Source organism: Tachysurus fulvidraco, chromosome 12 (assembly GCF_022655615.1).
Source record: "Tachysurus fulvidraco isolate hzauxx_2018 chromosome 12, HZAU_PFXX_2.0, whole genome shotgun sequence".
Lineage (NCBI taxonomy): Eukaryota > Metazoa > Chordata > Actinopteri > Siluriformes > Bagridae > Tachysurus > Tachysurus fulvidraco.
In genome coordinates this window covers 1,717,678-1,742,629 of record NC_062529.1, presented here as the reverse complement: position 1 = coordinate 1,742,629, position 24,952 = coordinate 1,717,678, and the positions used below count along the sequence as shown (strand labels likewise).

The 24,952-nt window shown below is 41.3% G+C and overlaps 3 protein-coding genes and 1 long non-coding RNA gene across 6 annotated transcripts in view; 2 read left to right on the top strand and 2 right to left on the bottom strand.

Annotated features, from left to right (window-relative positions):
• Positions 1 to 1,834: 1,834 nt before the first annotated feature.
• LOC113651307 lies at positions 1,835 to 10,209 on the bottom strand. Its single transcript, XR_003442639.2, has 3 exons — positions 9,977 to 10,209; positions 9,723 to 9,784; positions 1,835 to 1,878 (listed from the first exon to the last, which is right to left on the bottom strand). It is a non-coding gene; the product is annotated as an uncharacterized LOC113651307 (long non-coding RNA).
• Positions 5,438 to 7,639, bottom strand: alkbh1 (alkB homolog 1, histone H2A dioxygenase). The gene is made up of 6 exons (XM_027160123.2): positions 7,395 to 7,639; positions 7,145 to 7,253; positions 6,833 to 6,995; positions 6,372 to 6,456; positions 6,052 to 6,245; positions 5,438 to 5,963 (listed from the first exon to the last, which is right to left on the bottom strand). The coding sequence occupies exons 1-6, from the start codon at positions 7,533 to 7,535 to the stop codon at positions 5,531 to 5,533; spliced, it is 1,125 nt and encodes a 374-aa protein (XP_027015924.1). The 5' UTR covers positions 7,536 to 7,639; the 3' UTR covers positions 5,438 to 5,530.
• Positions 7,747 to 9,573, top strand: LOC113651305 (SRA stem-loop interacting RNA binding protein). Its single transcript, XM_027160124.2, has 4 exons — positions 7,747 to 7,823; positions 8,520 to 8,578; positions 8,667 to 8,774; positions 9,412 to 9,573. The coding sequence occupies exons 1-4, from the start codon at positions 7,757 to 7,759 to the stop codon at positions 9,478 to 9,480; spliced, it is 303 nt and encodes a 100-aa protein (XP_027015925.1). The 5' UTR covers positions 7,747 to 7,756; the 3' UTR covers positions 9,481 to 9,573.
• A 1,015-nt stretch (positions 10,210 to 11,224) lies between the features above and the next one.
• Positions 11,225 to 24,952, top strand: part of adck1 (aarF domain containing kinase 1) — a 118,087-nt gene continuing 104,359 nt past the window's right edge. For 2 of the 3 annotated variants that reach the window (XM_047821472.1, XM_047821470.1), the window contains exons 1-3: positions 11,225 to 11,376; positions 15,615 to 15,754; positions 16,517 to 16,600. In XM_047821472.1, coding sequence (XP_047677428.1) covers positions 15,623 to 15,754; positions 16,517 to 16,600 — 216 coding nt within the window. In that variant the 5' untranslated portion in view covers positions 11,225 to 11,376; positions 15,615 to 15,622. Of the gene's footprint in view, positions 11,377 to 13,801; positions 13,940 to 15,614; positions 15,755 to 16,516; positions 16,601 to 24,952 lie in introns of those variants that run through there. The other variant, XM_047821471.1, reaches the window with a different exon arrangement.

Genomic DNA, 24,952 nt, shown 5'->3' with positions numbered 1-24,952 from the left:
TACACTCCTGTTGTCTCACTACACTCCTGCTGTCTCACTACGCTCCTGTTGTCTCACTACACTCTTGTTGTCTCGCTGCGCTCCTGTTGTCTCACTACACTCCTGTTGTCTCACTACACTCCTGTTGTCTCGCTGCACTCCTGTTGTCTCGCTACACTCCTGTTGTCTCACTACACTACTGCAGTCTCACTACACTACTGCAGTCTCACTACACTCCCGTTGTCTCACTACACTCCTGCTGTCTCACTACGCTCCTGTTGTCTCACTACACTGTTGTTGTCTCGCTGCACTCCTGTTGTCTCGCTACACTCCTGTTGTCTCGCTGCACTCCTGTTGTCTCACTACACTCCTGTTGTCTCACTACACTACTGCAGTCTCACTACACTACTGCAGTCTCACTACACTCCCGTTGTCCCACTACACTCCTGCTGTCTCACTACGCTCCTGTTGTCTCACTACACTCTTGTTGTCTCACTGCGCTCCTGTTGTCTCACTACACTCCTGTTGTCTTGCTGCACTCCTGTTGTCTCACTACACTCCTGTTGTCTCACTACACTACTGCAGTCTCACTACACTACTGCAGTCTCACTACACTCCTGTTGTCTCACTACACTCCTGCTGTCTCACTACGCTCCTGTTGTCTCACTACACTCTTGTTGTCTCGCTGCACTCCTGTTGTCTCACTACACTCCTGTTGTCTCGCTGCACTCCTGTTGTCTCACTACACTCCTGTTGTCTCACTACACTACTGCAGTCTCACTACACTACTGCAGTCTCACTACACTCCTGTTGTCTCACTACACTCCTGCTGTCTCACTACACTCCTGTTGTCTCACTACACTCCTGTTGTCTCACTACACTACTGCAGTCTCACTACACTCCTGTTGTCTCACTACACTCCTGTTGTCTCACTACACTACTGCAGTCTCACTACACTACTGCAGTCTCACTACACTCCTGTTGTCTCACTACACTCCTGCTGTCTCACTACACTCCTGTTGTCTCGCTGCACTCCTGTTGTCTCACTACACTCCTGTTGTCTCACTACACTCCTGTTGTCTCACTACACTCCTGCTGTCTCGCTGCACTCCTGCTGCCTCGCTACACTCCTGCTGTCTCACTGAGCTGGCATTCTCTGTCTCTAAAGTTTCTTTCTCTCACTCTTCATCATTCTGTGCAGTGACTCTTCACACCGATTCTGGACTCGAAGTCGAAGCCGGTGCCGGACTCGGACTCGGGATTAGAGGAGCGTTTGGGTGGAATGTCACTCAGGGAGATTGGTGTCAGAGCTGATAACAGCAGCAAAGTGATCGCAGTCTGAGATCTCAGCACATAATTACACAAGCTCTCAGCCACAGCGCATCTGCAGCAGGGAGATAAGAGGAGCGAAGCTGATGGGAGGAGGAGGAGGAAGATGATGAGGAAGAGGAAGAGAGGAGATAAACAAAGCATCGTATGCTTTTTCTCTCGTCAGTGGTTGAGAGGAAGGAGGGAGGGATTATAAATGATCTCTATAAACAAACAAACAAACAAACAAACAAACAAACAAATAAATGCGATAATTAGATGCACAAGGATACAATAAATGATCATGTAAAAATACAAGACTGAGCAGGAGGAGGGAGTGAAGAAGCTCTCAGTGTCTTTCTGTGTATATCTATATTTCGCTTACTATCTCTATAAATAAATAAATAAACAGACACACACACACACACACACACACACACACATACAGAGACACACACAGACACACACACACACACACACACACACACACACACACACACACACACACACACACACACAGGCACACACACACATACACACACACACACACACACACACACACACACACACACACACACACACACACACACACTCAGACACACATACACATACACAGGCGCACACACACACACACACACACACACACACACACACACACACACACACACACACACACACACACACACACACACACACACACAGGTCAGGTGTTACTTGCATGTGAGTTCATCACAATGTTAAACTCATTTCCACTCGAGCTTCACCATCCTGATGAACAGCAGCACTGGGCCGCACACGTCTCCTTATAGCCCCGGCCTTAAATTAGACAAAGGTGTAGCTGTTGTAGCGACTGATGAGGGACGACACACCACCACTTTCCTCCTTGTCCTTTTCTTCACGTGTGATATGCCAAACGATCTTGTGCATAGTAAGACAACCTTAACACAACTTGTGCGCATTGGGCTTCATGTCGCCTGGCCTACAGGTGGCAGTGCTGGACTACAGGAACCAAAAGCACTTTATTTCAAGGGTATGGAATGGGGGAAGGGAAGGGAAATAGGAAAAAGGACAACACAGGACAGGAAAGGGAAGAGAAGGATACTGTAACTGTAGTTCCTGAAGACACTAGTTTCTGTAGTTGCTGTAGTTTATTATACTTACTGTACATGCTGTAGTTTATCGTACTTACTGTACATACTGTAGTTTATCGTACTTACTGTACATGCTGTAGTTTATCGTACTTACTGTACATGCTGTAGTTTATCGTACTTACTGTACGTACATTCTGTAGTTTATCATACTTACTGTACATACTGTAGTTTATTGTACTTACTGTACATGCTGTACTTTATCGTACTTACTGTACATGCTGTAGTTTATCGTACTTACTGTACATGCTGTAGTTTATCGTACTTACTGTACGTACATTCTGTAGTTTATCGTACTTACTGTACATACTGTAGTTTATCGTACTTACTGTACATGCTGTAGTTTATCATACTTACTGTACGTACATGCTGTAGTTTATCGTACTTACTGTACATGCTGTACTTTATCGTACTTACTGTACATACTGTAGTTTATCGTACTTACTGTACATGCTGTAGTTTATCATACTTACTGTACGTACATGCTGTAGTTTATCGTACTTACTGTACATACTGTAGTTTATCGTACTTACTGTACATTCTGTAGTTTATTGTACTTACTGTACATGCTGTAGTTTATCGTACTTAATGTACGTACATGCTGTAGTTTATCGTACTTACTGTATACTGTAGTTTATCGTACTTACTGTACATACTGTAGGTTATCGTACTTACTGTATACTGTAGTTTATTGTACTTATTGTACATGCTGTAGTTTATCGTACTTACTGTATACTGTAGTTTATCGTACTTACTGTACGTACATGCTGTAGTTTATCGTACTTACTGTATACTGTAGTTTATCGTACTTATTGTACATACTGTAGTTTATCGTACTTACTGTACGTACATGCTGTAGTTTATCGTACTTACTGTATACTGTAGTTTATCGTACTTATTGTACATACTGTAGTTTATCGTACTTACTGTACATACTGTAGTTTATCGTACTTACTGTACATGCTGTAGTTTATCGTACTTACTGTACGTACATGCTGTAGTTTATCGTACTTACTGTACATACTGTAGTTTATTGTACTTACTGTACATACTGTAGTTTATTGTACTTACTGTACATGCTGTAGTTTATCGTACTTACTGTACATGCTGTAGTTTATTATACTTACTGTACATACTGTAGTTTATTGTACTTACTGTACATACTGTAGTTTATCGTACTTACTGTACATACTGTAGTTTATCGTACATACTGTACATACTGTAGTTTATTGTACTTACTGTATATGCTGTAGTTTATTGGGGAATTCTGTAGTAGTTAATGCAGACACTGTAGTTTGTCTAGTTTCTGTTATTACTGTAGACACTGTAGTTTTTTTTGTAGATTTGATAGTGTCTATCGTGTAAACAATTTGAAAATCACATACACATGCTGCATACATTGTGAGACACAATCCGACTCTGTGTGTGTGTGTGTGTGTGTGTGTGTGTGTGTGTGTGTGTGTGTGTGTGTTTGTGTTTGTGTAACCTGTACACAATTACAGGCCCTGGAACAATTTCACAGGGTTTGTCTGGCTACGCAGCAGATAGAGTTGCCATGGAAGCGGCAGCGATTGAAGGAGCAAAAATTACAGGCTGCCAAAAAGCTGAGTGAGAGAAAGAAGGAGAGAGAGGGGGAGAGAGAGAGAGAGAGAGAGAGAGAGAGAGAGAGAGAGAGAGAGAGAGAGAGAGAGAGAGAGATAGAGAGAGGGGGAGAGGGAGAGAGAGGGGGGGATAGAGAGGGAGAGAAAGAGAGGGAGAGAGAGAGAGATAGATAGATAGATAGATAGAGAGAGAGAGAGAGAAAGAAGCAATGAGAAACAATAGCAGCGTTCTCACGACACAAGCAGAGCTTCAGTGAAATCTTAACAAAAGCCCTTTTACGTTTGTCTGCTGTACTGTTTAATTAATTAATTAATTTAAATTCTGCCTTTCAAACATGATTTATTAGAGGCATAAGTATTGACCCCTCCTTAAAGTTGTCCATATTTTGTCATGTTACAAACCTGGAAATTCAGAAGTGACAGAATTAGATTAGATTAGATTAGATTAGATTTGAACCGAATCTAATCTAATCTGATTCTAATTCTGTGACATTAGAATTATATAGAACAGAGAAGTGTCAAAGGTCGACTGAACGTGACGCTACCACCATCAGGCTTCATGTCAAATGTCAAGCTCTAAGCAGACATTTTAATTCATTACTTATATATGTTTTTTTTGCATTTTTAAAATAAATTAAGTAAATTAAATAAATTGCAACACACGTCATCATTTTATTGTAGCAAACAAACAAAAAAACAAACAAATAAGTGTTTACAGTTCACTTCCTTACTCCAAGGATCAATTTTTATTGCTCTAGCATCTAAAAAGGCCATCGGTAAACAGACCGCATCGAGCTGGCCCGAAGGACACCCGGCTCCGCCGTTGGTGCTGCCATGGCAACGGGGGCAAGCCAATTAAAAGCATCGTCGTTGCAAATAACATAATGGCCTGTAATCAACTCAGCAGGAAGCCGACGGCACTGCCTGCCGAAATCACTTATCACCATAACAACAGCAGCTGGTGCAGAACACTTAGCTCACCTCGACGCCTCGGCTCTGCGGCTCGAAGAACAGACTTTCACTCATGACCTCAGGACCGTGCGGTCATGACAGAACGATGCTCAGAATAAAGCCAGATATGACAAACAATGTGAGGCTGAAAAAAGGGTCAAATCACTTTTCTCTGATTAAAACTAAAATGTCTAGAAGTCCACAGTGACATCCATCATATCTGAAATATGGCACTTTATGTGTAACTTTATAACTCCGGCTTTAGCTTGTAGTGGATGATTCCTACAGATGAACAGATTAGGTCACGTTATGAAACGTTTACAGATAATCATGTCCTACTATTATTATTATTACATTTTTGATTGATGATTAAATGTCTTTTTATTTTCATGTCCTGACATGTCGTTAAGTATTGTGTTGCAGGATAATTACAACCAGGAATAACTTTTACACATTGGAATAGGTTTTATTCACATATGTACAGCTTTTAATTATGACACACAACACAAACACCCCTTAAAGTCCAACACATAGATTCCGAGGTCATGAATCGAGGTCATATCCTGACCCACTTTTCCTCTTCTTAGCCCTCCGAGTCTCATCATAGCCACTTCCAGATTGTTCTGTAACTGGGACAGTGCGTGTTTGAGTGACAGGGAAGGTCTGACCCGGACCGAGGACCTGTCTGACAGTCATATTAATGCGCGAGGTCTCGAGGTAGCTAGAACACACCTCCCAGTCCTTTTCACACACAGTCTGGATGATGCTGTCGTTCGTCTCGTCCTTGACCACGCGCTGGTCCAGGCAGGAGGGCAGGGTCTGGCCAACGGGGGCAGGAACAATGCAAGGAACGGCGTGATACAGCAACCGACTGGAACCTGACATCACCATGACGTCACCGCTGCGCATGAACATGGCGACGGGAGGGTCCTGACGTTTAGACCCACCCAGCAGGAAGACCGCCGTCTGACCGAAGCTGAGACGAAAGGATCACTTTAATTTGGGTTTATTTATGAACTCTTTAAAAATATAAAATGTGACCTGATGCTAATACGCAAACTCACCTGAAAGACACAAGAGGTGGAGTATGATCGAGCTCAGATTCGTCCACGTGGATGCCGAGAGAGGAATCGGAGCGATAGTAGTTGAGAATTCCTGCCTCCGCGCTAAATCCGGGAAAACCGCAAGCCGATGCTACCGTGTGGGACAAACAGTGGAGATCCTCGGGGAAAGGAGTGCAGTGTTCAGGAGAATAGGTCTACATATGAAGGGGAGAAAAAAAAATTGGACTGAAACTTTTGGAGAGAGAGAAAAAAAAAACTGACGCTCTCTCTCTCTCTGACACATACTGAATATCCAGATCCGAATATTTGGATATCAGTACCTTAGTATCCCAGTTGTAATGGTAACCCAGAGTCACCCAGCGGAGCTTCTCCAGCAGCGTCCTCGGCTCCCTCTGGCCTTTCTTCCTGCACAGACCGACAGCTACATTAATCCATCTTCAGAGAAGAGCTGAAATCACTGAACAGCATCACACACAGCAGTGAATATATAAGTTTGATAAACGTTTGTGTTTTCACACACACACACACAAGTTCTGGAGTGTTCTCTCTCAGTCTCAGCACGGTTCAGATAAGCGGTTGAGGGTTTAAGGGTCAGGCTCAGTGCTGTGGTTATTGGCGATCAAACAGACATAACAGACTTGGAGTAAACAGACAATTTGTTGCTATTTTTGCTCTGTGGCAATCTGAGATTACAAGCTGCTGATATATTTATATATTACCTCTATGCCGATCACGAACAGACCAATTGAATTTGTGCATCCAGAAACGAAGCAGTATTTACCGGATGCCGTCTACGCTCTTCTCCCAGATGTTCTCCGTTTCCGCAGGTGACATGTGCATGTCCAGGTTACACACGTTGGGTTTCTGTGTGTACGTCTTCATACACTGTTTGACCCAGTAGTGCTGTGAGCCAGGAAGGAACGGATTGGAGATAAAAAGAAACCCTAATGAGGAAAAAAAAACAAAACATAAGAACCTAAGGAACCTCTTGACAATTTGTTTTGTTTTTGTTTTTCTCAGGGAAATTCTCTCTGGAACAGAATCGCATCCATACTGATTATCTCAGCAGTAAGAAACTTCTCATGATCAGTACCTGGAGATCCATGAAGACCAAACGCTCTCCACTGTCTAACAGGCTGAAGTCCTGCTCTGGACGAGGCTTCCTCACTAACACCTCCATGGTTCAGCTCGGCTGTATAAACCTGCAGGTCACGCGAAAGAAACCATTAGAACCTCAGAAGTTTTGTCAGAGCCCAGAGACGTTTATACTGCAGTCTTACGTCTGATGTCAATCACACGTGATCAGAACAAATCCTTCAAAAAGCTCATGTTTAACGACTCACCAGGTCATTTCCGAGTTGCTTGGAAAAATCAATGACTTCACTAAAATCCGGAGGCGGATTTCTCCGTTTATAAAACTTGAACAATTTCCTGAACGCATCCTCGCCCTGCTCCACCATGGACGCTGCCATCTTAGCCGTCATCTTTGACCTATGGACTTTCAACTATTCGCAAAATATGATATATTATTATTTGTATTCAAGTCATGCACATGTTTTTTTTTGTTCATTTCAGTTTTGCCTAAACGATATAAAAATAAAAAATATCTATAATAATAATAATAATGATAATAATAATAAAAAGCACACTGAATGTCACGTGATCTGCGTCACAGGCAGTTTTTTTTTCCTCCCAAGGACGAAACATGGCGGCTTCCAGTAAGAAGGTGTTTGAGCTGTTTGTGTCAAAAGTCCCGTGGACTGTCGCGACAAGTAAGTGTGTAACACAGGCTGCTGATTTACTACGATTTCTTCCATCTTAAGTACGAGTTATTTAGGTTTATTTTGAATGTTTGACGTTATTAAATCCAATAATTGTAGCATTGGCTAACAGGCTAAATGTCCAAACAAATGAACCTCTTGCTGTTCTTGTTAGAAAGCGTATTTATAATTTACATGGACTCGTTTTCCAGTTTAATCCGAAATAAAATACGTTTGTACAAAAACATTGTATACATTGTAAAACAATTCGAGTCCCGAGTCGATTCTCTGACTGTAGGCGTTGCGATACATGTAACAAACAATTCGAGTCCTGAGTCGACTCTCTGACTGTAGGAGTTTCGACATGAATCGACACCGAATCTTTACAGTCTCTATAGAGGCAATGCAGTTAGTGATTTTTTTTAAGTATGCATTTTGTATTTTTACGAGTTTATCGCCTCTGTTACGTTTTATTTGTAATCGCTGATTTGATGAAGTAGTGCATGGAATCGACTCCATTTGAATCACAATCAGAGTCGACTCAGTGTGTGTGTGTGTACTGATTGGAGAATTCTCAGTGAGTGTAATCTGTTAAGATGATTATAATAGAGGAAGCTGGATGTGTAGGATTTTATGTGGTGTTTAATTTCGTATTTAAATGCCATCCCTTGTCTACAGCTGTACGGTTCATATCTGTTTTTCTTTCAGAGGAGATAAAAGAATATTTCGGACAGTTTGGCCAAGTGAAAAAATGCCTGCTGGTTTTCGTAAGTATTCTTATTTATTTGTTATTAAAAGTCATTAATAGATCACGTCTGTGACTTTTCTGTGGACTTATGTTTTTTTAATCACCAGGACAAAGAGACAGGCTTTCATAGGGGCTTTTGCTGGGTGGGTTATTCGTCAGAGGAAGGACTGCAGAACGCGCTTCAGAAAGACGGACATGTTCTGGAGGGAAGCAGGGTACGTGGTCCCATAATGAAGCACAAACCATTCACGGTTCAGTGTTAGACAAAAAATACTAATAAATCGCTGTACATGCTGTTGTGTTTAAATTGGAGCAAGTTATTTTAGGCCAATTCTACACTACCAATCAGCTACATTCTAATGTTTTGTTTTTTTTAAAATATGAAAATAGGTGATTTAAACATGACCTCCTAATCCATACATATCCATAATTGTAATAAATCTCATGTCAATTTCAAACATTTCTCATTTAATTTCTCCTCGAAGTGATTTGAGCAGAAATCTGTTCTTATCCAGCTTTGTTTGGGATGCTTACCTACCAACACAAGGTCCCAAGAAGAAACGTGTGCATTTTAACCCAAAATGTTTAATTTGGTTTCAAGGAGGAAAAAAAAAGAGCATTTTTTTTTACAGAGCATTTGAGTCACTGATCAGTCTGACTTCTTTAAATAGACATCTTTATTATACAGTGTACTGGCACAGAATGTAGAAACTGTTTAAAATAAAGTTCTTTACTATTTGTGCCACATGGAATGTCCTTGTTTAATGCATTGGAATACAAGAAGTTACTGCTTTCACTTTTTTTTTTTGAGTGTATTGATGTTATTGATTTTTTTTTTCCTGCCAAATGCAGCTCCAAGTACAAAAGAACAGACGACCATTTATGGGGAGGAAAGCAAACAAAGAAGCAGATGAAAGCTGAACAAGAACATTGAATAATGTGAAAATTGTGTTTTTTGTCCATCATTACAAATCTGTAATTTATGTCTATGAAATAAACAGTTGTCTGTGGAAATGGGACTTAGTGTAAATGTGCTGTTGACAGAACATGTTTGCAATAATGCCAATAGAACCATATTCTGGTTCCCCTCTAGAACCCTTCAGTAAATGGATCTTGAAACATCTCCTGTTCCACTTAATGCAGAGCTTTTGTTGACTGGAAACCACACACACACACACACCTGCTTCAAGCTCCACCTTGGGTTCTGTCACATCTACATGTCTGTCTGGAATCAATAACAAAAAAAAAGCTTGTTTACTGTATATGCACATGTTTAAAGCTCAACACAATGTTTTTGTCTAATAGGTTCTTTCTTATATACATACATACAAATAAATAAAACTACTTATCAGAACCTTTAGACTCCAACACATTAAAGAACATGTAATTGTTAGGGGTTTTTGTATAAAAGGTTTACCTTCTGACAGTTCACCAGTGAAGCTCGATCAAGGTCGGTCTTTGGGGCATCAGGGATCCATCATCGTGGCACCGGGCCTGGAAGTGCCAGGCTTCCCTGCAGCACCAACAAACCAACCCAGGGCTTGCTCACGCACGCACGCACCTGTCGGGGAGGATAAACAGATAGAGGCAAAGGAATAGGAACAGCCTCGTGGGTATTTACACCTGTTTCCATGGTGCATGGAGGCCCTCTTTTATCCCTGCCCTAGAACACTCGTTAGTGTAATTCAGCTCAGATGTGTGATCGTTACCACTCATTTCCCTTGGCTCCGCCCCTTCACTCAAAAACCAGGGCTTGGTCACGCCCACAATTCATAACACGAGCTAGATTTCTGTATTATTATTATTATCATAAAGACTTACATTTACTAATCATTAACATAAAGACCGAGTTATGTTGTAACTACAGTTTTAACTGTTAACCTAACGGATGTTGCACAACATTAACAATCGTAACAAGATAAACGAACAAATAAATGAATAAACCCTAATAATAATTATAATATAGGGGTGGAGGGGGGGCTAATACTTATTGCCGGTGGGTGTAAAAGTGCCACCTTGTTTTTTATTAGGTTATCTATTATAATTTTTGTTGTAATTTGGGGAGGGGGGGGGCATGGTGGCTTAGTAGTTAGCACGTTCACCGCACACCTCCAGGGTTGGGGGTTCAATTCCCACCTCCGCCTTGTGTGTGTGGAGTTTGCATGTTCTCCCCGTGCCTCGGGGGTTTCCTCCGGGTACTCCGGTTTCCTCCCCGGTCCAAAGACATGCATGGTAGGTTGATTGGCATCTCTGGAAAATTGTCCGTAGTGTGTGTGTGTGTGTGTGTGTGTGTGCCTTGCGATGGATTGGCACTCCGTCCAGGGTGTATCCTGCCTCGCTCCCCGTGACCCGAGAAGTTCGGATAAGCGTTAGAAAATGAATGAATGAATGAATGAATGAATGAATGAATGCTGTTATTTTGTTCTGAGGACAAACAATATGTTATTGTGTCATTTTTTGGTCCTTTGTTGTAAGTTATATTTTTATTCTTATATAATTGTATTTCTTAGTAAACAACCACAGCCTAGTGATTTTCTAATTATCTTTTTAACGCTTTTTTTTATCATAATCCTACAGATAAACGTGAAAACAAACTAAACACGCATTAGCTTACTATGCTAGCGGAAATACACTACAACTCCCATGATTCAGTGCGCGCGGTGCGAAAGCGGAAGTAGGCAATAACACGCCGGTAAGTGAATGACGGACCAGAAGAAGGTGAATTGTGGAGCTGAATAAGGATTTAAGGTGGCGATAAAAGCATCTTTTACAGAATCAGGCTGAACTGCGGAAGAGTCTCTGGCTAACGAGTTTGTGGTACGAGCGCCTTTTGTTCTACTGCTTGCTGTGTTGTGTTTTTGTCTCCTGATGTGAAGTGTGTGATTTATTACATAATTTATTACATGCTTTATTACATCATTCTATAACAGCAGCATAACGTGCTTTTAATCCTCTCTTATTGCACTGACAGGTCAAAGGCAACACACAGCATTTTTAAAAGATCTTTGATCAACCAGTTCCTGTAAACAAACGTTTCCTTCACTTGCATACTGATGGTAGCTTTAAAAGAAACCATAACGTTTAAACTCATAACAAACAAACAAACAAACAAACAAACAAACAAACAAACATCAACACTAGAGACTCCAACCTTGTATAAACACTAAACAAACAAACTGACACTAGAGACTCCATCCTTGTATAAACACTAAACAAACAAACTGACACTAGAGACTCCATCCTTGTATAAACATAAACACTAAACATACAAACAAACAAACAAATATCGACACTAGAGACTCCGTTCTTGTATAAACACTAAACAAACAAACAAACAAACAAACATCGACACTAGAGACTCCATCCTTGTATAAACATAAACACTAAACAAACAAACAAACACTGACACTAGAGACTCCATCCTTGTATAAACAAATACCAAACAAACAAACAAACAAACATCAAAACTAGAGACTCCGTCCTTGTATAAACATAAACACTAAACAAACAAACAAACATTGAGACTAGAGACTCTGTCCTTGTATAAACATAAACACTAAACAAACAAACATCAACACTAGAGACTCCAACCTTGTATAAACACTAAACAAACAAACAAACAAACACTGACACTAGAGACTCCATCCTTGTATAAACATAAACACTAAACAAACAAACACTGACACTAGAGACTCCGTCCTTGTATAAACATAAACACTAAACATACAAACAAACAAACAAACAAATATCGACACTAGAGACTCCGTCCTTGTATAAACACTAAACAAACAAACAAACAAACAAACATCGACACTAGAGACTCCATCCTTGTATAAACATAAATACCAAACAAACAAACAAACATCAACACTAGAGACTCCATCCTTGTATAAACATAAACACTAAACAAACAAACACTGACACTAGAGACTCCGTCCTTGTATAAACATAAACAATAAACATACAAACAAACAAACAAATATCGACACTAGAGACTCCGTCCTTGTATAAACACTAAACAAACAAACAAACATCGACACTAGAGACTCCATCCTTGTATAAACATAAACACCAAACAAACAAACAAACACTGACACTAGAGACTCCATCCTTGTATAAACATAAATACCAAACAAACAAACAAACAAACATCAACACTAGAGACTCCATCCTTGTATAAACATAAACACTAAACAAACAAACAAACATCGACACTAGAGACTCTGTCCTTGTATAAACATAAACACTAAACAAACAAACAAACATCGACACTAGAGACTCTGTCCTTGTATAAACATAAACACTAAACAAACAAACATCAACACTAGAGACTCCAACCTTGTATAAACACTAAACAAACAAACACTGACACTAGAGACTCCATCCTTGTATAAACATAAACACTAAACAAACAAACACTGACACTAAAGACTCCGTCCTTGTATAAACATAAACACTAAACAAACAAACAAACAAACAAACAAACACTGACACTAGAGACTCCGTCCATGTATAAACCTGAATACCAAACAAACAAACAAACACTGACACTAGATACTCTGTCCATTAACATTAGAGACTCTGTCCTTGTATAAACATCAATACCAAACAAACAAACAAACAAACAGTGACACTAGAGATTCCGTCCATTGACTTTAGAGACTCCGTCCTTGTATAAACACTAAACAAACAAACAAACACTGACACTAGAGACTCCGTCCATTGACATTAGCAACTCCGTCCTTGTATAAACATAACTAACAAACAAACAAGTTCTTACAGATAAAACATTAAAAATAATAAGAAGAATTTAAACATCTCAAGCAGCATTTAAGTGCAATGATATTTTTGATTATAAAACTTTTTGCTTATTCAAGTCGTCCTAACTTACACTCACTCACTCACACTCATCTTCTACCGCTTATCCGAACGTCTCGGGTCACGGGGAGCCTGTGCCTATCTCAGGCGTCATCGGGCATCGAGGCAGGATACACCCTGGACGGAGTGCCAACCCATCACAGGGCACACACACACACACACACTCATTCACTCACACACTCACACACTACGGACAATTTTCCAGAGATGCCAATCAACCTACCATGCATGTCTTAGACATGTCTACATGTCTATGCAAAAAACCGGACCGAATCTTAATCTGAGCAACAAACTGATATTAACAGACATTTGCTGTTACAAATAAATCATTGGATTTAAAATGTCTGTAAATCCAAGCTTTCGCAGTATTTTCACATTTTGTTAGGACTCCGCTTTCTTCTAGAACAATGGACACGACTGGCTCATCATCTCCGTTGACGAGAACTGTCATGACATCATTACTGAAGTCTTCTTGATTGCCATCCTTACAAGAGGGATGAGGGTAATTTAAATGAGGGGATTAGGATGATGAAAGGAAAAAAGAACATTTGAAAAAGTTAAATTTGTGACCGGATTTTGGAACCGCTGCCATAGAAGTGTCGGTATGACAGTGAGCTGAGTAAATATCTTTAAATCTGACTCTTTATATTGCTTATATGGCAGAAATTATAGCTTAATGGTGTAGTTCACCCAAAAACGGACGTTTGCTGTTTATTTATTCATCCTAAAGCCGCCTTTCCGCTGCACACGAAAAACAACGGCGATAAACCGGAAGTCATTCATTTCCTATGGAGAGTCGCAAAGGCGCTGCGTGAGGTGCCGACCATCTGCGGAGCCGTAATTTTCGGATCCGTTTTGAGCGTTGGATCCGTTAAAAATTTTTAACTTGTGCGACTACACCGCATCCGATATGCCGACCGGATGTGATGTACAGTATTCCAATGCTGTCCAATCAGGTTCGTGTGTGCGAGGAAATAATATTACTTTTATATTATTATTATAATACTTTTCAATAATTCTTAACTTTAGTAATTTTTAAACTTTATCAAAAACAATCTTTTTGTTTTAAATACATTGTTATTGATAAAGTAAAAGAAAAAGTAATAAATTATTAATATTTATACTGTATTATTTTTAATGTTGTGTCCATGATTCCTCAGAAATGATTCGCGGTCTTTCTGGATTTATTGTTGCATTGATTGTTTGTATTTCCTCCTTCATTCATTCATTCATTCATTCATTCATTCATTCATTCATTCATTCATTCATTCACCATGCTAAATGGAAGGAGAATACAGGCTCTTGCTTTTGCTCTCCTTTACCGGAGACGCAAAAGAAAGTATTGAAAATCAGTGTGGATAAGACACTACCTGACTCGGAGAAAAAGTCTCCATGCAAAAAGTTAGCACATTTTGCAAATACAACACACCTGAAACGCCGACGATCTCGGCAACTCGCTTCCATGCTTCATTTTTTTTTCTGTTAACATCTCTGTATGATTCTAGAGACGTATCATACAGTATTGGGTTTTCTGAGACCGCGAGAATTAGCTTCTCTTCCAGAGAGTTGACGTCTACACGATCATATTGCACGTTCCACACGACTGTCACTAGGGGGCGAAATCCGACAGTCGGTTCCGTATGTCGTGTGCAGTGGAAAGGCGGCTTAAGTCCTCCAAGATGTAGGTGTTTCTTCAGTAGAACAGATTTTAAGCTGAGACTTGGGTGTAATTGCCTAAAGTCGAATCTCGGCCGGCAACCGTCCGCTATAGGCAATTAGACCCAAGTGCTAACGATATCGTGACATCTACAACAACAGCAGCTACAAACAATGACTCACAAACACAATGTCAATAGCATAAACATGTATAATATATAACTAATTAACAACATACGATACGATCCGATAAAAAGCAAACACCCGTCAGCTCGCCCTCTAGTGGTCCGGCTTGGCTCTATCCAAGCTCCTTACAATATACTGTAGAGTAAAGAACCTTAATCCATCACTCGAGACCAATCAGATTCCAGACGTCTGTGAAAATGATAACCTTGTATATACGAAACCTTTTCGATTTCAAAACATTGTGTTTAAACAAAATTGTTGCAAATGATGTAGAGTTGTTTATGGAGTGGGAATGTATTGTTTATTAGTTTGTTTGCTTTTCTCTGATGTTGCAGCACCTCACATGGCCGTGCGACTGCTGAAAGTGTCGTCTGTCACGACCGCGCTCATCGCCTCGTCCGGATTTTACCTGTTCTCCCAGAAATTTGACCTCAACGACCTCAGCATCGTCAGGTTCGGCCGAGCGGCTGCTACGGTAAAATATCCCAATGCCAACATGAGAACAAGATGTGTGTGTGTGTGTATGTGTGTGTGTGTGTGTGTGTGTGTGTGTGTGTGTGTGTGTGTGAGGAGTGTTTATGACTAATAATTATACTATATTATTATTATTATTATTATTATTATTATTATTATTATTATTATTATTATTATGTTTTATTATTATTATTATTATTATTAGCATTATTAGCATTATTAGCATTATTATAATATAAATATTAATAATAATAAGCAGAAAGAAATCAAATGTGTATTATATAATTTTGGGGATTCTTTAATTTATAAACATTTAAATATATCTTTTTAAAATGAAATTAGAATTGTCAAATATAAAATTTGTTCCGATGTGTTATTAATATGTAATAAGATGTTTATTACACAGATAATGTGCTATATACCGTAGGGTTTAAAATGATCTAAGACATTTTAAAATATTTTTAGACGTGAATATTTTGTATAGCAGGGTTACAGATTTTTATTTATATTGAATTGTAATAAGCGATTAAATATTGAGAATTAGGGGGAAAGACCCATAAAAAGACCCACGGAATTCATGAATAAACAGAAAAGTTAAAAACTCAGTCAAATTTCAGTCACATAACTGTCATTAAAATACATTTCAAAAACTTAGTAAGATGTTGAGATGTCAGAAAGGTTTACTGTGTCATGTCTGTTATGTGGAAATGACACCGATGCGTGTGAGTGTTGTTGACACGCTCTGTAACGCTTCCTGTTTCAGACGGCGGTCATCAGTTATGATTATCTCACCAGTCTGCGTGAGGCTCCGTACGGGACAGAAGAGTACTGGAGCCTTAAATCACAGGTAGGATCCCTGCATTCGCTCTCACAGGCAGTCTGTCTGTCTGTCTGTCTGTCTGTCTGTCTGTCTGTCTGTCTGAATGTCTGTCTGTCTGTCTGTCTGAATGTCTGTCTGTCTGTCTGAATGTCTGTCTGTCTGTCTGTCTGAATGTCTGTCTGCCTGTCTGAATGTCTGTCTGTCTGAATGTCTGTCTGCCTGTCTGAATGTCTGTCTGTCTGTCTGCCTGTCTGTCTGAATGTCTGTCTGAATGTCTGTCTGTCTGTCTGTTTGTCTGTCTGCCTGTCTGTCTGAATGTCTGTCTGTCTGCCTGTCTGTCTGAATGTCTGTCTGTCTGTCTGTCTGAATGTCTGTCTGTCTGCCTGTCTGTCTGTCTGCTTGTCTGTCTGTCTGTCTGCCTGTCTGTCTGTCTGTCTGTCTGTCTGCTTGTCTGTCTGCCTGTCTGTCTGTCTGTCTGTCTGTCTGAATGTCTGTCTGTCTGTCTGTCTGTCTGTCTGTCTGTCTGTCTGTCAGTCTGCCTGTCTATCTATCTATCTATCTATCTATCTATCTATCTATCTATCTATCTATCTATCTGTCTGTCTGTCTGTCTGTCTGTCTGTCTGTCTGTCTGTCTGTCTGTCTGTCTGTCTGAATGCCTTGAAGCAAATAACCCCGCCTTCTAACTTTAGGCCCCACCCACTCCCTGAGTCATATGCTGGTGTGGAGTGATTTACATAGTAACCGTATTTGTGTAAGAAAGTCAGCCGATGACGATTTTATACCCGGTACTAAACCGCTAGCTGTTAGATTTTCCTCTATTTGTAGATTCTGAATACATTCTAGACAAATACCTTTGGGCCAGGAGGGAATCTGTGTACGTTTTTATTTTGCTGCCTGTTCAGATCGAGGCTGGGGAAAGGTCAGTGTGTCTGAGCAGCCGGTGAAGCCTGACGAGCCAAATTCAGCCGCTCAGAGTGTGATAACACGTACACACACACACACACACACACACACACACACACACACACACACACACACACACACACACACACACACACGCTCTGTATCCCCTCGAGGCCTGCTGTCAAGCCTCACTACACTTGCTGATTAGAATTAATGCAAGCCCCTGGTTTGATACAGAGAAGAGATTTGCCTCGTAATTATTATGAAGCCGTAGAGGTGATCCAGTTCGCTCGGTCGTACGGAGGGATTTTTTTCCCCTCGTCACAGCTGGAATATTAGGAGCGGACAAATAAACAGATAGACGACCACTGTTCAGGGGGCGTCAGGAAGGACATATCCTGATTGGTCGATCCATTTTCAGTACCAGTAGAAAAAAGCACAAGTTTATATTAACATGACACGCTGTCGTTACTATAGCAACTGCTTCCTTAACCGTGTTAATATAGCCACATCATCATACGTAACTACAAACGGATAAAAAGCATAACGTGTTGATTTTTAAGAAATGAAACATCGCAAAACTGTCGAAAAATTGTCGTGGATGTGCCGTTATCGGATTTTGGTAACCGTGGTAACCGTAACCGTGCTTCGTCATTGTGCCGATTCTTTAATTTTGCAGCAAAGTAAAGCTGAGACGAAGCTCCTTCGGCTTTCCAGTAAAATCTGTTTGTGCTCCATCTTTAGTCCCTGACAAATTTCCCCGACTGTCTCCTTTTAAGCCGCCCGTGTATCTAGCGCCATCACGCCATGAGCAGTGAGTAGGGGATTGTGGGTCGTGTCCCAGCTGCCGTGCCGCTCCGACGACCCATGCGTTACGACTGCTCTTGTAATGAGGGCCGTTCCACACAGTTAACCGTCCCTCGGCTCTCTGAAACCCGGGCCAGCTGCTCCTCGTACCCCTGAAAAGACGCTCACAGACCGTTAAATCATCGTCCGCGCCTGTATCGTGTTCGTCGGATGACGCGAAGTGTCTCGCGAGCCGTATTTAGCTTTCACGCTGACCTTGTGTGAAAATCACTGTCAAGGATAGCAGAAGTTAAGATCATGGCGTTTTTTTTTGTTCCTTAAAACGCACGGCTTGCATCGTTTGCTGGAACATTTTTCACGTCTGTTCAATTCTGTTCAAAATTGTACCGTTTTTTCTTTCCACACTCTTTCGGCAATCAGCTTTCCTGATTGGCAGGCGATTGATTACCCGACCTGACGCCTGTGCTGTGTTTCCCCGACTCTATTTTACCATCATGTCATTACTGTGTGTGTGTGTGTGTGTGTGTGTGTGTGTGTGTGTACAGGGCTCATCAGCAGTCTGAGTATCTTCACGTAAGTGATTATGACCACTGTGGAATAAACGGTGACAACTACGTTCTCCGTGGCAGAATAAATCTACCGTCTCTGTTTCACCTCGCCGTCCACTGTCTCTGTACGAGCGCGATCATGTCATATGTGCTGGATCTGAGCGACGGCTGCTCTCCGGCCCGCTCGTAATCAGAGCGGGGAACACCTGCGGATTCAGGTGACAGCCTGGCTTCCACACTGCGTATGAATAATGCATGTGGCGGAGGCAGGAATGCAGGTGCTCTCGCCGCTCCTGACGCTCTCACGCTTTTCTCCACACACGGGGTAAACTGCGCTCCAGCCAGCTGCTGTGAGTTCATTTTAAAAGCACTGTAGTGGAGAATATGGTGCACATTCCACTCCTGCTTCCTGTGCAGGATACAGACAGGAAGATGATTTCTATTCTTCCTGTAAGTCTCATGATGAGTCCTTCGTTTTCACGTCCTCATTTAACGCACCCATATGTCTCCTCTTTGACCTTCTTCTTGACCTCTTACCTGCAGCTCCATCTCCAACACCCTTCTACCGATATAACCATCTCCGTCCTCTGTACATGTCCAAACCATCTCAATCTGTCTCAAACTCTCTGTCCTCGTCCCCAAAACATTCAACCTGAGCTGTCCCTCTGATGTGCTCGTCCCTAATCCTTTCCATCCTCGTCACTCCTAAAGAGAACCTCAGCATCCTCATCTCTGCTACCTCCATCTCTGCCTCATGTCTTTTCCTCACTGCTACAGTCTCTAACCCACACAGCAGAGCTGCTCTCACTACTGTCTTCTACACCTTTCCTTTGCTTCTTACTGACACTTTTCTGTCACACACACACACACACACACACACACACACACACACACACACACACACACACACACACACACACACACACACACACAACACTCCTGACACTTTTCTTCACACACTCCAACCTGCCTACACTCACCTTTTCATCTCTTTCCCACACTCGGTAGACTGAAATACCTGCACCCTCTCTTCTCTTCTCCTCTCCTCTCTTCTCTTCTCTTCTTTTCTCCTCTCGTCTCTTCTCTTCTCTTCTCCTCTTTTCTCTTCTCCTCTCCTCTCCTCTCCTCTCATCTCTTCTCTTCTCTTCTTTTCTATTCTATTCCTTTTATAGCCCACTCCATTTTATTCTGTTTTATTCTATTCCTTTTTATTATTCCTCTTTGTGTTTTTCTTACATATGATCGTTCCATTAAGTTCCATAGTTACATTCTATACATTTCATTTCATTTCCTTTCCTTTCCTTTCCTTTCCTTTCTTTTCCTTTTCCTTTTCCTTTTCCTTTTCTTTCCTTTCATTTCATTTCATTTCATTTCATTTCATTTCATTTCATTTCATTTCATTTTCTTTCCTTTCCTTTCCTTTCCTTTCCTTTCCTTTCTTTTCCTTTTCCTTTTCCTTTTCCTTTTCCTTTTCCTTTTCCTTTCCTTTTCCTTTTCCTTTCCTTTCCTTTTCCTTTCCTTTCCTTTTCCTTTCCTTTCCTTTCCTTTCCTTTCCTTTCCTTTCCTTTCCTTTCCTTTCCTTTCCTTTCCTCCTTTTTCTTTATTCTTTCCTTTCCTTTATTTCCTTTCCTTTCCTTTCCTATCCTTTCTTTCCTTCCGTGCCTTCCAGTGATACTTATTCCTGTCCTCCATTTCCTTTCCTTTCCTTCTTTTGCCTTTCTTATCCTTCTTTCCTATTCCTTTTCCTTCTCTCCTTTGTCTCTTTCCTTCTTGCCGTTGTTATCCTCTTCCTTCCTTCCTTTCCTTTCCTTTCCTATCTTCCTTTCCTTTCCTTTCGCTTTCCTTGATAGGTCGCTCTGTCCGTGCTATACGGTTCAATCCTTCCTTTCAGTCGCTGACCTATGTTTCACTTTTTCGTTTGTACTCTGCATCTGATGTGCTGTCTATAGTTTCTTGGAAATTTTTCTTTGTCGACTTTCTTCATGTTGTACGTCGCGCTGTATCGAGTGTAAGTATAGCCTGGTATGTCGCATTAATTTTCCTTTTCCATGTTGTCCGATGTTTATGATCCTTGGCGTATCTGATGCCGTGTCGTTTGCCTATCCCTAGAAGGGAGGTGGGTGAGGGTATAGATGCTCTATGCGTTGGGTTTCCTCTTAAGCTTTCCTTCCTGATTCGGGCGAGGTATCCTTACTTGCATTCCTGATCAGCTTCCCTCCTTTCTCTCCGTTTCCTATGCCCGTTGGTCGAATGCACGTTTTCTCTAGCTTTCCTTCCCTGATGGTGTTATATGAGTCCTTTTCCTGTTTCCTGTTTACCTAATGGCTCGCCCTGTTCCTCTTTCCTAGTATTCGCTTTATATCGTTTGAGTTGACTTGCTTATTCGCGTTTTTTGTCGCGTTTCCTTTTTCTTTCCTTTTCCTTGTTCGATGTGTCGCTCTCCTTCTTTCTAGGCGGTTCATTTTTCCGTTTTTGGCTTAGTTTTCCTTTTTTCGTTTCCTTTGTGTTGCTTAGCCTTTCTTTCTTTCCTTTCCTTTGACGTTCCTTTCCCTTGATCCTCTATCCGTTGTGTCCTTGTGTTCTATCTCTTTCTTTCCGTTTCCTTATTTACTGTCACGTCCTTTCTGTTCGCTTTCCTACCTTTCCTTTCCTTTCCTTCTTGTCCTTTCTCCTTCCTTTCCTTTCGTCGTCGCATTACAATTCACAAAGAGATGTTATAGCCCACAAGACTCTAACTCCATGTTGTGGGGTCCTAACGAGTAGCACTGAGTGAAGTAACAGGTAAACATGAACGAGTCCGCTGCATCTCCATGGCCTTGTGAGATCTCCTCCAGGTTTCTTCCAGATGCTCCTGGGTAGCCGTTGCTCCTCATGAGCATTGTAAGTTTTCACTTACTCAGAGCATGGCTTAGCAACCAGCTGGCTTTTCCCCAGAAAATGCCTTTTTAATATTTACCATTATTGTCAGGTGGAATGATTCAAACTCGGACAACAGACTTGTTTGTATTTGTTTACGTGTAAGTATCTGTACGTGTGTGCACGTGTGTGTGTGTGTGTGTGTGTGTGTGTGTGTGTGTGTGTGTGTCGTCTTCCCATCTGCTGGAGCCCTATCTCAGAGTCCTTGACCAGCCCTCACGGAGCATTAGCACAGCAAATTAGCCTTCGGCGAGGGGTTTATTCCGCACGACTTCCCCCCCAGAGAAGCGCTGATGGGCTCCTCATGGCTCTCGTGCTCCAGCCGAGCAGAACCGCTGTCTGAGATTCTGATGGCTGGGGAGCGACTGAAGTGAACAAGCTACAAGGGCATCGCAAGACATTTCTCCTAAGCGCTGCTTATCCACCCTACACACTTCCTCTCAATGCAGATAAGCAGTTGCCTCAGTTCCAGGGTCTGAACCAGTTATTTAAACACTTCATATTGTTGCCAATCATAAAGCCTGGCCTTAGTGTGTGTGTGTGTGTGTGTGTGTGTGTGTGTGTGTGTGTGTGTGATAAAAAGGCCTCTGTGTCTGTCATAAATAATAAAAGAAACAAGGAGGTGTGGCCTGTGTTCATGCCAGAAAACTAAGGAGGTAACACCTTTGTTAATCAAACGGAAGTCCAAGTTAAGGAGGCGTGGCTTCTGTGACTTTCAGTCCAATTAAGGAGGTGTGGCCTCTGTGCATTTCGTCCCAGTGAAGGAGGCGTGGCCTTTATCCATTTCAGTCTGAATTGAGGAGGCGTGGCCTCCGAGGCCATCAGTCCGAATGAATCCGGCCCGGAGCGGAGTCACGTGGACTGACTCGATCTTTTAAGAGGGGAAAAAACACATTATGAATCACGAATCATTTAATCAGCTTGATTCCTTTTAATGAATCATTTTTTGAATCATTTTATCAAGCGCTGCTATAAAGTATACAGAAAACACCTCGGTATCCGATGTGAACCTCCCACACGCAGGGTCATTTGTTTCTCAGCGAGCCTCCCTGGCCGCTCGACTCGATCTGTCCCCACCTCGTTATTGGGTGTAACAACTGTAATTCATTAACTCCCTCCAACAGCCCCATGGGGGAGCAGCGGCTCTGTCGAGGCCGATAACGAAACTCCGGACATTTTTCAGTGTGATTTATGACGACGAGTTGAAGGTCATCACAGTCTTTTTTTTTTTTTTTGCTCTTTTTGACTCACTTTGACTCGTTTGTAAGCCACAGGATTCATTATGAGTCATAGGAGGAAGTAGGAATGTAAAAAAGGTGCATCCGGTGATGATTTCACTGCGTTACGAGCTCCACTGACAGCGAGCAGGAAGCTTTCATCAGCTTTGTCATCTCGACTTTAGCAAGTCGGACGGTTCGTGCTTCCAATCGAAATCCAAGCCATTTTAACGATTTATCGTGACGCTACTCGGACCGTTTTTATGTCGAATTGATGGCTTAAGATAACTACACATAAATGTACGTTTTGGTTTATTTCATATAAATGAATATATTTAATATTAATATATATATATATAATATATATATAATTAATTAATACAATTTTATTTTATTTTTTTATGTACTTTGCCATAAGAGGAATAAAACATCCAAGGGTTATTTTTCTTAAAAAGCGCCACCTGTTGTCGATTATTTGCACTCATTAGAGGTCGATGACGTTGTGGTGGCTGAAAGTGGTTGTCATGGCAACCTCACGTTCATACAGGTTTGAATATGAACTTCGAAATGATTTGATATAGACGTGAGCCGCGACAGGAAAAGATGACTGGATAGCTAGTCAGGATGCTACACAAGGGTGCCGCCAAATTTGCATATTCATGCATAATCATAAACTCAGTCTTTTTTTAACGAAGGTAAAAATGAGACGTCGATTGAAGTCGTTTCTTAGATGTTTAAAGTATATAATTCTCTATTCGTGATTGGAAATTGATTTCTAATCAGTGTTAAATATCACCCAGGGCTTTATTTTAGACACTTTAGGATGAAGAACTTCTGGTTTAAATACGTAAGCGAGTGAATACGACGTCCGGTCCTCCGGGGACTTCCATCGTATCGATCCTGATTCCACGAGAAAGAGAAAATATCTCTCAGTACTTAACTCCTTACTAAGGCTTGTGGGAAAACGAGGTCCGGCCCACAGAAGCCATCGCATGCACGAAGGAACAAAGCTGTTCAGGAAAACCTCAGCATATGCCTAAGCCTCACCGACTCTAACCTCAACCCCGTCCTCGCTGCCTCGGGTCGAGAGTTATAAACCAGATCTCATGCATTGTGTTGTTGTTGTTGTTGTTGTTGTTTTAAAGCTGTCTCTGTGAGAACGCTGCCTCTGTCTGAAGGCCTGTGGGGAAATGTAGAAATAATTAGAGGCTGATTAGACGTTTAAAAGAACGTTCGCTTCGAGGAGCGAGAGATCAAAAACCGCAATTAGCTGTTAAATTACACCGAAAGGCCGCCATTAGTGTGGTTTTAATTTTTCTTTTTCATTCCCCGCCGAATAAATCACGAGCGTACGGCGTCAAAATTCGCAAAGCAAAAAAAAAAAACGCGTCCCTCGTCCGGGTTTCGGCTCCGGAGAAGGACGAAGACGCGATCGGATAGTTTGGAACATTAAAGGCTGATTTGTTTGGGCTTTAAATTAGACATCGACTTCTCGATTCTCGCCTGTTAGCGAAAACTCCATTGTAGTCCAAGTGTAATTACTTTCACAGATACGTACGGTTTATGTCACCGTAATTACCTTATCTTTTTTTTTTAAGAAAGAAATCACCTCAGGACGTGATGTGATGGGAAAGTAACACAGGACAGGGTGTGATTTTAGTCCCCTTATAACACTAAATAAATAAATAAATAAATAAATAAATAAATAAATAAATATTTATAACATTTTTAGGTATGAGGTACATGGATTTGTTGTTTCAGCTTGTGGAGCTAAAATATTCACTTCAAATAAAGCATTTGGTCCTCCCTCTCTCTCTCTCTCTCTCCCTCTCTCTCTCTCTCTCTCTCTCTCTCACACACACCCTCTGTGTGTTTCTCCTCCCTCTCTTTCTTTCTCTCTCTCTCTTTCTCTCTGTCTCTCTCTCTCTCTCTCTCTCTTTCTCTCTCTCTCTCTCTCTGTCTCTTTCTGTCTCTTTCTCACCCTC

Coding starts and splice junctions, on each gene's coding strand:
- alkbh1 (XM_027160123.2), bottom strand. CDS start 7,535: ATGACGGCTAAGATGGCAGCGTCCATGGTGGAGCAGGGCGAGGATGCG. Junction 7,254..7,394: donor AGCAACTCGGAAATGACCTG/GTGAGTCGTTAA, acceptor CGTGACCTGCAG/GTTTATACAGCCGAGCTGAA. Junction 6,246..6,371: donor ATTACAACTGGGATACTAAG/GTACTGATATCC, acceptor CTTCATATGTAG/ACCTATTCTCCTGAACACTG.
- LOC113651305 (XM_027160124.2), top strand. CDS start 7,757: ATGGCGGCTTCCAGTAAGAAGGTGTTTGAGCTGTTTGTGTCAAAAGTC. Junction 7,824..8,519: donor CCCGTGGACTGTCGCGACAA/GTAAGTGTGTAA, acceptor TTTTTCTTTCAG/AGGAGATAAAAGAATATTTC. Junction 8,579..8,666: donor AAAAATGCCTGCTGGTTTTC/GTAAGTATTCTT, acceptor TTTAATCACCAG/GACAAAGAGACAGGCTTTCA.